Here is a 12,364-nt window from a genome sequence, read left to right as displayed (position 1 = left end):
GCCCCGCCCCGCGCCTGGTCCCGGTGCAGCCCACCTCCGCCGGCGGCACCGGCGCCGCGCTCGGGGAAAGGGGCGCGCCGGCGGGAACTGGGCCCCGCCCCCCGCCCGCAGGCCCCGCCCCCGCCCGCCCCTAGCCCCGCCCCCAGCCCCGCCCCCAGGCAGCACTGCCCGCCGCGGCGCGGCCGGCCGCCATCGATGCTCTCGGCGCTCCGCGGGGCTCCCTGCGCACTGCGCGCCCCTCCCCGCCGCTTGCGCGCGGCCCGGCGGCGGCGTGGGCGCAGGCGGTGCCGCGGACGGCGCATGCGCCCTGCCCGCCCGAGGCCCCTTCCGCGCATGCGCGCGGCGCGGCGCTCCCTTTCTGCCCCTCGCTGGAGCCGCCATGGCGCCCGTGGTGAGCTCCGCCGGGCCCCCGCCCGCCCGCCGCCCCCCCGCCGGCCCCCGCCCCGCCGGCACCGGCACCGCCACGCTCGGGCCCGGCGCCGACCGGGACCGCGCCTGCTGCCCGGCCCGGGCTCGGCCGAGGCCTCCCCGGGGCGCCGAGCACGGGGCGGGAGGCCCCGGCCCCCCCCGTTGCTCCCCGGGGAGCGGCCCCGGCCCCGGCCCGAGCGCGGCCCGGCCCCCCCGCCCCCGCCTCCGCCTGCCCCGCTCCCGGTCCCGGCCCTTCTGCCTGCCCCGGTCCCCGGCCCGGTCCCGGCCGCCCCCCTTTGTTCGCCCCCGCCCCCCCTGACGGTGTGCTCTCTCTCCCTGTGCCGCAGAAGAAGCCGGCAGCGAAAGGTGGCAAAAAAAAGAAGCAGGTGCTGAAGTTCACGCTGGACTGCACGCACCCCGTGGAGGACGGCATCATGGACGCTGCCAACTTCGTGAGTGCCGGGCCCCCGCTGCACGGGGCGGGCGGCTCTGGGCGGCTGCTGGGGGCCTGCGGCGCTGCTGCCCTCCCTCTCTGCCCCCGCAGGAAGCACCTCCCGGGCAGTTTGCGCCCCCAGGAAACACCCTAAGGGCAAACGGAGGCTGCGTGGAGGCTATCTTAGGTTTATCATTGTTAAACGATTCGCACCTAAAGTGTGTGCATCTTTCTGTCCGTTGAACGGTGTTTAGTATGCGTTCCCTAAGGAATCAGCTTTCTATTAAGCGTTGATAAACAGCATGGGAGGAGAGCAGTAAATTTCAGCATCGTCTGATGAGTGCCTGCAGTCAAACTGCCTCAAGCTGTGTTCAGGCACGAGCACGGATTTGAGACAAGAGCTTGTGGCAAAGACGTCCTTTGGGAATGGGAATTAGAGTAGTGCTGTTGGAAGGGACCTACAAAGATCGTCAAGTCCCAGAGAAGTTGGAAAGCATCTTGTCATTTCGTTGGCACTAACTCAGTTCAGAAAGTAGCAAGTCTTGAATTGTGTAGTCCATTCAGACTTGGGGAAATCACCTTTGTAAAGGTGTGAATGGGCCAGCGTGAGCTGGTGGGATCGGCTTGGCTGTGAGCAGCATCAAAGCCTCCCAGCCTGCAGGAAAAGGGCTTTTCCTTGCTTTTTGTTGACACATGGTAATTTTGTCTCTTCCCAGTTCTAACCAAAATGTCGGAATGCCGAATGCAAACAAGCTGCAGACGGCCCTGTCTAAGCCGTCCCTTTCCACTCTTTCAGGAGCAGTTCCTGCAGGAGAGGATCAAGGTGAATGGGAAGGCCGGTAACCTGGGCGGGGGCGTAGTGACTATCGAGAGGAGCAAGAGCAAGATCACTGTTACTTCAGAGGTTCCTTTCTCAAAGAGGTGAGGACACGGGGGCGTCCCGCGAGGCGCAGGACGGCTGGCTTCCTTGCCGTGCTGCCGCAAGGCGGCTGGGAGGCTGCTGGCTGCGGCGAGCTCCGAGCCTGCGGGAAGTCACGGCAGGAGGGTGTTGTGAACGTTGTGCTGGGGAGTCTCTGCTCTTTATTTGGTCTTCGGTTAACGATGGCTTCAGGTCCTTTGCTCGTGACCGAATTGAGCTCCTCCGCATGAGCTTTCCCCACGCAGTGCTGTGGGTGTGTGTCATGAGGAGGTGCTTTGTTTCCCTCAGGTTGCAGTGCTCAGTGAACGTAAGTTTCTAAGGACGGTGTCGTTAGTGCCAGTTTCCAGGGCTGCAAGATCCAAACCTCTTCTGTAAAACAGGAGGGTGTGAGGAAACACTTTAAGTAGCAAAGAGGTGTCCTGGTGTGTAAGGTGCACCAACGCCCGTTGACTCTCTTAAGCACTGTGTGAGATTGGGCACTGTGACTGTTTCTGAATGATTTTTAAGGCGGATACGTGGTTGAAATGCCTGCTCAGGAGGCTGGCCGTGCGGGATGCCCAGCTCCAAGACGAGCATGGAGCTCGGGGGTTGATGCACAACCAAGCTGTTCCACCGCCACGGCCTTACCCTCGTCCTGCTGGGCGTCCGCCTAGTTCTTGTGACTGCCTGATGTTTCTGCCCTTTATTTGGCTTTGATAAACTTGATTTTTGCTGTGGTGGAGGTAGCAAGTGAGGAAGCTGGAGGTCTGAAATAGTGGAAAGAGAACTGTGTGTAAGGACAGCTGCTGTGCTGCTGGCTTGTCCCGCTCTAAAAGCGTCAGTGCTGCACCCGAGCGGCTTCTGTGTCAGTGCAGTGCCCAGCGCATCTCAGGAGCTGCTGAGAGAAGTGCAGGGAGCAGGGGACGGACGGTGCCTGTGCGCACGGAGGTGCTCTGCTTGTTGAGCTGCTGCTTTTCTCTGCTGGAATGGCCACACGGGTGGCCCCTCGTGCCCGGCGTGCGGCAGCCACCTCGCCCTTGGAGGGCGAAGCGGGGAGGCGCTCCCAGCCCGGTGGGGCAGGGGGGCTCCTGCCCGGGGGAGGCAGCCGGCAGCGCGGCGCTGGCTGCTGCCCAGGGCGGCTGCCCCAGAGTGGCTGGGATTGCTGTGGGTGCGCTGGGAGCCCTTCGTGCTGCAGGGGAGCCTCCTTCCCGCGGGAAGCGGGGATTTGTGGCCGTCAGAGCCACGGAGGGGTCCGACAGCAACCGGCCTGGGGTGGGGGCGTGCGGCTGACGGGGCTCCTCGGTGCTGTGCGGGCAGCGCGGCGATGCCCGGTGAGGGCAGCGACCTGCTCCAGCCCCGTTCCCTGCTCCAGCCCCGTTCCTCGCCGCGGGGCGAGGGCGGGCGGTTGTCGCGGGGCCCGGGGTGCCGGCGCGGCCCCACGTGTGCCCCGTGCCGTGTCGGTGTCCCCGCAGGTACCTCAAGTACCTGACCAAGAAGTACCTGAAGAAGAACAACCTGCGCGACTGGCTGCGCGTGGTCGCCAACAGCAAGGAGAGCTATGAACTGCGGTACTTCCAGATCAACCAGGACGAGGAGGAGGAGGAGGAGGAGGACTAACCGCGCGGCCCCGGGAGCGTTTTGTACATTTTCCTGAATAAATTGTGGGGGAGAAAAAAAAAACCAAAGAAATCTCTCGGCGCTGCCTGTTCGGGGCGGGGCGGGCGCGGCGCGGGCGGGGCGCGGCCGCCATCTTGGCGCGGAGGGGCCGCTCCCGGGGCTCGCCCGGCCGCTGCCGGCATGCGGGGGCCGGCGGCGGGCGAGGAGCTGCCGGAGGAGGCGGACAACGACGAGGACGTCTCGGGTACGGGGCGGGGGGGGGCGCGGCCGGGCACGGTGCCCCGCGGGGGCGGGGGGGCTGCGGGGGGGGGGGGGGGGGGGGGGTCACTGCCGGGGCTGCGGCCGGGAGCGGCACCTGTTGGGGGGGGGGGGGGGCAGCGCCCCCGCACCGGGACCCGGTAACGGAGCGGAGCCGTCTGTCTGTCGGGACGGAGCCCCGCGACACCGCGGGCAGCCGGTCCTGCAGGGCGCGGCGGGACCCCCGGCACGGCCCGGGTCGTGGATCTTCAGCCCCCGTCTCCCCTCCTTCAGCCCCATCTCCCCCTCCCAGCCCCATCTCCCCTCCTTCCTTCAGCCCCCTCCCCCTCCCAGTTTCCCTTCCATCCTTCAGCCCCATCTTCAGCCCCCTCCCCCCCATCCCCTCCGCTGCCCCCCACAAGCACCAAGCCGGCCGTCGCTGCCCCCGGAGCAGCGCGCTCGCAGGCTGCCACCCCCAGAGCTGTGAATTTTGGGTCCTGGCCCCGGGGGTGCTCGAAGGGCAGCGGGCGGCGAGGAGCCCTGCATCCCCCCGGGGGGAGGCCGGGGTCCATCTCCTGTGGTGCTGGTGCTGGGAGTGCCGGGCTGTGCAAGATGGTGTCTGGAAGAGGAGGTGGGGAGGCCTGGAGGTGCAAAATGAGGTTTTCTCCATGCTCCTTGGGGCGTATTTGTTTGTAACCACCGCTGATACTAAGCAGCCCAGCCGAAGCACCGATTGTCAGGGTGCCTCTGGCGCCGGCTGGAGCATGAGGCTGCGTCTCCAGCCTGAAGACCCCAAAGTTGCGCTGGTTTTCTTTTGGAGCAGCTCTTGCAGGAGGCCTGGGTCTGCCCGGTCGTGACTGCATTGTGTTAGTCCTTCCTCACGTGCTCCCTGCTCCCCTGGAAGATGCTCTGTGTCGTCATTCTGAGCCCAGCTGTGGGCAGAGTCCAGCTCTGCTGTGGGGCTCTCCCAGACCCCCCCCAGCAGGCCGGGGGCTGCGCTGTGCCCGCAGGAGGTCCCCGGGGGTGGTGGGGTGGCCTCCGGGTGCTGCCCAGCTCCCCCTGCACCTGAGGGCATCCACGGAGCTCAGGAGCGTGCCTTGGCCAGACCGGGGCCGGTGGTTTGACCCGGACAAGGAACCTGTCCTGGCTAATGAGTCTGGGGCGCTATTGCTGTGTAAGTTCAGAAATTAAAGAAGGGAAAAATACTGAAGCGGATCTCAAAGAAATGCAGAGGTTCCATGAGGAGCTGGGACTCACTGGTAAGTGTCGACGCTGGGGAGGTGCCGATGGCAAGGAAGGCAGGCATGTGAGTTGGAGCTCAAGTGCGCGTGGTGCTTCCCCAGCTCAGAGCCATGGCAGACCAGCCTCCTGCAAGCCGTGGCACCAATCTTCCACGCCAGGCCTGCTGCTTCCTCGTTCGCCGTGGTTGGATCGATTTTAATGGGCTCTGCTGGGAAATCTAAAGGGTAAAAGATAAAAGCCTAATGCTTCCTAATTACCTAGATCCAAATCAATAAGAGCAGGCAGCACATTAGCATCCTGATGCGCCTGTGTCAGCAGAGAGCAAAATGCAGATGATCAAAAACGCTGGTACCAGTTTGTGCAAGAATGTGCATGGGAAACGGGAAATGAGAAGTGGTGGTGCAGGCGCTCCTGGGCAGGGGTCTGTCAAGGCTCTTCTTGAAGGGGCGGCGGTGGAGTGGCTGCTGGGTGCCCAGGGAGAGCACACCTGAGTGCTGCGTCCTGTGTGTCTGTGACATCCATCCCAGTAAGCTGTCCCTTTTGTCCTCAGAAGAAGATGATGGGGTCCTGGAAGGACTGGATGAGTTTTTCCCAGAAGAGCAAGTTGCTGTGCAGAAAAAAAAGAAATCCAAGAAGCTGAAAGACAGCAAGGCTGCCAAAATCAAGAGGAGGAAGAAAGAGGTAACACTGCATGCTCAAAAATGAGGCTGGTGGGTTCCTGCTAGGCCTCTGGGAGATGACTGAGGGTCAGGGCTTGAGCAGTTCTTGTCCAGCTCTGATGCTCTGTTGTGGTGCTTGCTGCCTCTGCTTAGCTGTACATTTTTGGTCCTGGAAGGGTGGAGATTTTTTATTGTTTTGTCCAAAGAAAGAAATGAATGGTAGGGAAACTTACGATGTGCAGGAAATAGTAACCAAAGGTGGCAAAGTGCTGGGACAATTCCCAGTCTGTGAGGTTCGTGTTCCTGCGGTGCCAGGCAGCTCCTCTTCTCTCCCGCTGACCACTTGCAGGATGGTTGAGTTTTAGCACTTCTCCAGTATGTCTGTACCCTGCTGTGCCGTGCCAGGAATACAGGCTGTGCCATCAAATATGGCACTGATATGACAGTGATGTAATGAAAGATGAGGAGAGGGCATCCATCTGCGCTCTAAGTGTTCCTCTTTCTGGTTGCTGGCATTTTGAGAATCTGTTCCTTTTAGTGTGTTTCCTTTAATGCTGGAAACGCATGCCGTTTTTACTGACAGTCCTTCGTTGTGCGAGCTGTGTGCACGTAATCTTGATCTCCCTGTGCTCACTCCCATGTCCTGCCTGTCACACGTTGGATGGTGAGCTGACGATTAGACCTCGCAGACGAGGAGAGCTGCGAGGATGAGGTTGCTGCCTCCTGGGGTTCTCAGCGCTGAGACGGCAGAGGTAGAGCCTCCAGGAAGCGTGCAGGCAGGTGTTACACTGGAAAACGGGTCTTGTGTTGGTGCTCTTGGGGTTTGCCGTATGCCACATGGACACGGCAGGCAGTGCTGGCCCTCTGCCCTCTCTCCCTTGCACCAGGGTGCCCAGGCTCCCGCTGGGGCTGTGGCGCTGATGTTGTGATGTGTGATGGTGACATCCCCGTCTGCCTGCTCGTCGTCCTGCCGGCGCTGCAGTGCAGCACCTCCCTGCAGTTGTCCCTGGTGGCAGACGGTAAGTCCTGCTGCCACGAGCTGTGCCGGTGCCTTGTCTGGGCAATCCAACGCGTTGGACGCGTGGCCAGTGCAGGGCCGGAGGTTTCTGCGGACGACGGTGTGGGCTGCACCGGACCAGGGCGTTCTGCAAGGAAGACCGGGTAGAGGCTTCTCAGGGTTTAGCGTGTGGAAGGATTTTGGGGCCTTTTGTGTGAAAACAAAGACAAGGTATCATGTCTTCGGGTCTCACATTACCTGAATCATCCTTTCCCTCGCCCACTTCTAACCTGGGACTCTCCTTCGTGTCCCGTTTGATGGCTGGGTGGCCGTCACGCCCTGGGCAGGGCTGTCACCGTCCCTGCGGCTCCTGCGTGCTCTCAGAAGGGCAGGCTGCGTCCCCTTCGCGTTGCCTCGCAGGGGACCGATGATGCTGTTCTCTTCCAGTCATCGCTGCCGCTCCCTGTGGGTCCTGTGAAAACGGATTGGCTGGATGAAGTTGCACATTAAAGTGCTTTTGCTAGTGACGGGAGTGAGGTGTGCATTTAAAAAAATAAATGGTTTGGTCCTGCGCTGTGTTACCTGGCAGGCTTTGAGCAGAAGTCAGAGCCCAGAGGAAGCTTTTTCCCCTCCTTCGTGGCCATGGAGATGATGATCTCCTTCTGCAGATACCACACAACGCTGGCTCAGGCCGCCTTGCTTCCTGTGCGTTCTTCGTCATGGGACACATTTTTCCTGTGCTGCTTTTCAGTTGGGGGAAAAATAAAATACAAACCTGTGGTATTTTCACTTCTGGCAGTTCTCTGTTAGCGTCAGCCTGCCTGAGGCCATGGCAGCAACATGTGCAGCCTGTGCCGGGTCTGCCTGCTTCCTTACTGGGGGTGGGGAGAGGATAATGGGATGAATGTCGAGTGCGTTTTCTTTTTTAATTAATGCCTTGTATGGGCAGTGTTAATCAGACTTGGTTCTGCCTGCTGGAGGTTGTTCTGTCTTCTCTCGCAGCCAGCGAGGAGCTAGCACCGTAGCTGTCAGTAGGCGCTGAGCTGGATTTCGTACCAGCGCCAAGGCTGCGTTTTGGGGCGAGGAGGTAAAAGGAAAGGGACCCTTGAGCTGGGCTTTCTCCTCCTAAACACCTCGTCTAAAGTTTTGTGGGGTAGGAGGAGGTTCTTTCCCCCTGTTAAAGGAAGAGGAAGGTGGGAACGAGGTGCAAACCTGTGACACGATGCCAGTGCTGAAGCCAGGACTGACTGCCACCCCGGTTCCCCGTGTTTTTGTCGTTAGAGCGTGTGGCAGGCGTGGTGCCGCGTTGCACCTTTATGGGGGTTTGTTGGCGTGGGCTCGTTGTAACGCATTCAGGTGTTGTGGCAATGCTTGCTGAAGCTCTGGTGCTAGAACTGATGCTGCAAACCCCCAGAAAAATCCGCATAAAATAACCAGGCTGCAGCTTGAACCTCAGCATATGTAGATGAAGGTCCTTGTCAGACAAGAAAGCGGGGAGAGGGAATCTCAACCTGTACTGCAGCAGTTACCATGGCAACCAATTATTCAGTGCTAAATTATAACTGTTTATAACACTGCTAAAGGAAAAGCTCGTTTTTTTCCGAAGCAAGGAGGACCAGCAATCAGTAATGGCCGCCGAGCAAAGCTGAACCTCTGCAGCAGGAGCAGTCGATGCTGTGTATTTAAATAATCGGCCGCCCGCGTGGCTGCGGTGCCAGGCGAGCCGCGAGGTGCCAGCGCGGCGCTCGAGCAGCGCTGCCTTTGGGCCGGGCTGGGCCTCTGGAGCCAGGCACGGCTCGGGCAGAGCGGCCGGGCCCGCGGGGCGATGGCTGGGGCTGTGGGGCTGGGGGCTGCCCGCTGGGCCCCCGCCGTGCCCCTTGCTCCTGGCGGGGCGGCTCCCCGCAGAGCGGAGTGCTGCTGCCCGAGGCAGAAGAGGGCTCTGCCGCCGGGCCCGCAGCCGTGAGGGCCGCAGGTCTGGCAGGTGGGAAGGAGGGGTGCCACCTTCGTGTGCCGCCCGGCGGGCGGCGGCGTTGGTTAGGGTGGCGACGGGTGTGCCGTCAGAGCTGTGCAGCAGGTCGCTGTCCCGGAATGGAACCCAAATTCCAGTCCCCACGCTCTGGCTCTGCCACACCTGGTGGGGCCGTGTCAGCCTGGTCCCTGCTGCCGGAGGGGAGCAGGCTGTGTCCGTCAGCCACCCCGCGGGGCCCAGGCCTCTGACGTGCTTCGCCTCGCTGCTGAAGCCGTGCGTGGCCAAGATGGGAGGTTTCATGTGGCTGCCCGTCTCTATTGCCTGGTCAACGTCGTTCTGGTGAGCTGGAGGACTTGCACATGACCAAAGGGATGATCTCTTCCTTTCCTTTAGTTTCTTAACTGTTCACACTGTGGTAGAAAAATGTTGCTGTGCTTGTGTAAAACCATAAGCAAACGTGAGACAGAACATCACATGCTATCCTGAGTTACAGCAATCAGAAAAGTTTCCTAAGTATCCCGTGTGAAAATTTAGGATCTTTTGGTGGAGTTGCTCTTTGGTTTACTATACAGCCATTTTTAACGTATGCATTCATTTACTTGACTTGCCGTGTCCTGGCTTTCTGTGTACACCACCACACATCAGAGTGGTACCTGAACGTTGTGCTGTCGCAGTGCCTGGGCACTTCCAGAGGAGAGCTTAAGAGTACGGAGGTGGAACCGGCACCCGTTTGCATGGCTGTGGCTGAGGGAGGGCAGGCGCTGCTTTTTCTCCACTGTCACTTTCTGTTTTAGGGGAGCAATGACGAAATATCAGACAACGAAGAGGAGATTGAGGAGAAATCTGAGAGTGAAGGAAGTGACTATTCTCCCAACAAAAAGAAAAAGAAAAAACTGAAGGAAAAGAAGGAGAAAAAAACAAAACGGAAAAAGAAGGACGAAGAAGACGATGACAATGAGGACGGAGGCCTGAAGGTACCCAGGAGCTGTTTATCCTGAGCCGGTGCTAGAGCATGAGATCTCAGGGTGAGGCCAGACCCCTGAGATCCCAGCACTTTACCTCCTTCAGCGAGTCACTGCTGAGAGCTGAGCTGTGTTTCCTGGTCATTCACCTTGCACTCTTGAACAAGTTACCTTAGTTTAAGGCACAGCCGCACAACCGAAGCACTCCCCTGCAGGCTGACTGACTTAGCCACGTGTTGATGCTCACTCAGAATGCCTCACGATGCCTTTGGTGGCGGTTCAGCCAGCGTGCTTCGTCTGTTGGCAGTGGGCTGAGGCCGGGGGCCTGTTGGTTAGCTTGGGTCTTCTGACAAGCGGCTTGTCGTTAGAGAAGGTGGCGTGGGGATTTCATGAGAGGCTTGTCTTGGGCTTGGTCAGGGAGATGGCTTTTGTAGACCCTCACCTGTATTTTTTTGTGACTGGATCTTTTAGGATGCGGAGCAGTCTCACTGCAGTGCGCTCCAGGCTGCGTGGGGAAGGCAGCGTGCTGCAGCACGTGGCTCAGTGCGGCTGGGGCAGAGGTGAACCGTGTCTGAGGGAATTTGAGATTTCAAAATATAATTGACTTAGAGCAGAAACAAGGAGAACAATGGAAAACTACAAAGTTATCTAAATGTGCAGCCTTAACGGTGCTGATGTTGAGGTAGTTTTTCGTTTTTTAAACCATGGAGCATATGCAATTCCAGCAGCAACCCAGCCTGTGATGGACTCTCATCAAGGGCTCTCAAGCACAGCCTGGCATTTTTGCTGGCAGATGAAGGGTTGTATTCCCTTGTTATTTATGTTAGGTACAGGGAGAAATTAATGTTTCTTGGAGACATGAAACCTGCTAAGGCTTTGCATTGTATTGCATGGAATGGGGAGCATTTGGATGGTGCCACATTAATTCGCTTCTCGGAATTCTGTGAAGCATTAATTTATTAAGCACTTGTGCATGCTTTTTAAAAAAAATTACAGAAACAAATCCCTGTGTGTTGCTGACTAGGAAGAGCATTTGACATGGAGGATACGACAGACCTAGACTTGCACTGCTCATCTGCAAAGCCACAGTCATTTACATTAATTATGTCTCTTTGTAAATCTACAGGAGCCCAAGAGCTCAGCCCAGCTGATGGAAGAATGGGGCCTCGATGATGTAGATTACATTTTCTCAGAAGAAGATTACCATACTCTGACTAATTACAAGGCTTTCAGCCAGTTTCTCAGGTATTACACTGTAGGTCTGGATGGGGTCTTGGGTAGTGGTTGAGATTTGGAAATGGCTCAGCTAAGAGGGTGAAGTTGTGAAGTAAATTCTGCATCACAAGCTCCTTGCTGCTTCTCCCTCCATGACTAGAAATGGTCTTCAGGACTGCATTGTAATTGCAGGAGAAACAGCTGAAGTGTTTCTCTCTCCTCACACTCTCTCCACAATTCCGTATTTTTTTTGTTTGTTTATTTGAAAAGTTGCCGTAGAATAAATGAATAACAATAGAAATTTTTGCTTGTACTATGAGCTGTTCAAAACACAACAGGTATTTCTGGGACATTTGAGCGTGCTCTGTTATGTATTTCCTCTTTAAGAAAGTTCTGGTTTCTGCTGCCTTTCCAGTGGAGCAAGTACCAGTGGTCCAGAGCAACCTGCAGCCACGACTCACATGCCACCGATGGATTCCAAGGGTGGAAGAACCTTCCTGCAGCACGTGACGAGCAGAAGCAAACGTGCACTTCTGTTAACTTGTGGTTTTCCCTCTGCCCCACCCTGCAGGCCTCTGATCGCCAAGAAGAACCCCAAGATCCCCATGTCCAAGATGATGACTGTGCTTGGTGCCAAGTGGCGAGAGTTCAGCGCCAACAACCCGTTCAAGGGCAGCTCAGCGGCTGCAGCCGCGGCAGCCGTCGCTGCAGCAGTGGAGACCGTCACTGTTGCTCCACCGCTGGCTGCCAGCCCTCAGCAGTCTGCCTTGCCCGCTGTCATCAGGAAAGCTAAAACCAAGGAGGGCAAGGGTAGGTGCCAAGCGTGGCTGGGCTGAGTGGAGACACTGCTGTCACCCGCGGTGTACATGATGAGGTCGACCTGCTGGGTACGCAGAGCTAGCTTCTGAGTGTGTTGGCAGGTTGGGTATGGCCTGGCCACAGGAACGTGCACTGCTTGGCAGTTGAGCTGGGTGTTGTGTCTCTGATACGGGCATAAATGAAGGGTTTAATCTCCTGGCATTTGGGTAGAAGGCAACTGTCTTCAAAGCACACTGGCAAGGAGTGAGCCAAACATATAAATCTGCAATAGCTCCTATGGAAATAGTCATATTTGTATTAAAAGGGCTGAAAGTGTTTTCCTGTTTCTGACAGTGAATTCAAGCTTCTTTCCCATTGTTTGGAAAGGGCTGTGTGAATTGCTGTAGAAGCTGGACGGTGGTGAGAAAAGGAGAGATATCCCTTTGTTTGCACCATGTTTCTCTTCAGGAACGTTGCTGTTTCAGTTATGCAGGCATCAATGCCTGATGCCCCGAGAGGTTTTCAACAAGTAGCTTGGAGCTGGCAGTTGACCAAGAGTGCAGCTTGCAGCAGCCTCCTCGCGCTTCGTCCTCAGTGCAGCGTTCCTGCAGGCTGTGTCTCCTTGGCTGTCCTGGCAGAGGGGCCTCTTTTCTCCCTGTTTTGCAGACCTCTAACACTTTTTGTGAATACTCTCAGCCCTGTGGTGGTCCGCAGGCTGCAGTCCCTCTCCTGCATTGCAGGATAGATGCATTCCTCCCATGACAGGCTGTCCCTCTGATTCTTCCCAAGCCCTGGGTATGGGCTAGCAGCCGTTTGCCCCAGAGGACTCCTGGGACAGTGCTGGCCACTTCCCTGCTCCTTGGGGTCCCCAGTACTTTCTCATCATTCATGTAAATTCTGGGATTGGGGTGGGAGGTGGTTCTGGGGAC

General features: G+C 58.1%; 2 protein-coding genes across 9 annotated transcripts in view; both read left to right on the top strand.

Moving 5' to 3' along the window:
- Positions 1-241: 241 nt before the first annotated feature.
- Positions 242-3,419, top strand: RPL22 (ribosomal protein L22). The gene is made up of 4 exons (XM_066982166.1): positions 242-391; positions 756-860; positions 1,638-1,762; positions 3,212-3,419. The coding sequence occupies exons 1-4, from the start codon at positions 380-382 to the stop codon at positions 3,354-3,356; spliced, it is 387 nt and encodes a 128-aa protein (XP_066838267.1). The 5' UTR covers positions 242-379; the 3' UTR covers positions 3,357-3,419.
- Positions 3,420-3,445: 26 nt separating this feature from the next.
- Positions 3,446-12,364, top strand: part of CHD5 (chromodomain helicase DNA binding protein 5) — a 36,332-nt gene continuing 27,413 nt past the window's right edge. For 6 of the 8 annotated variants that reach the window (XM_066982139.1, XM_066982136.1, XM_066982134.1 and 3 more), the window contains exons 1-5: positions 3,447-3,600; positions 5,386-5,516; positions 9,255-9,434; positions 10,549-10,667; positions 11,209-11,447. In XM_066982139.1, coding sequence (XP_066838240.1) covers positions 3,537-3,600; positions 5,386-5,516; positions 9,255-9,434; positions 10,549-10,667; positions 11,209-11,447 — 733 coding nt within the window. In that variant the 5' untranslated portion in view covers positions 3,447-3,536. Of the gene's footprint in view, positions 3,601-5,385; positions 5,517-9,254; positions 9,435-10,548; positions 10,668-11,208; positions 11,448-12,364 lie in introns of all 8 variants that reach the window. The other 2 variants (XM_066982138.1, XM_066982133.1) reach the window with 2 other exon arrangements.

Source organism: Anser cygnoides, chromosome 23, assembly GCF_040182565.1.
Source record: "Anser cygnoides isolate HZ-2024a breed goose chromosome 23, Taihu_goose_T2T_genome, whole genome shotgun sequence".
NCBI lineage: Eukaryota > Metazoa > Chordata > Aves > Anseriformes > Anatidae > Anser > Anser cygnoides.
The sequence above is the reverse complement of the archived record's forward strand: the minus strand, read 5'-3'. Positions and strand labels throughout refer to the sequence as shown.

What these genes read in the sequence shown, in the direction of transcription:
- RPL22 (XM_066982166.1), top strand. An exon ending in TCATGGACGCTGCCAACTTC is followed by an intron (nt 861 to 1,637) that starts GTGAGTGCCGGG and finishes CCACTCTTTCAG; the next exon opens with GAGCAGTTCCTGCAGGAGAG. An exon ending in GAGGTTCCTTTCTCAAAGAG is followed by an intron (nt 1,763 to 3,211) that starts GTGAGGACACGG and finishes GTGTCCCCGCAG; the next exon opens with GTACCTCAAGTACCTGACCA.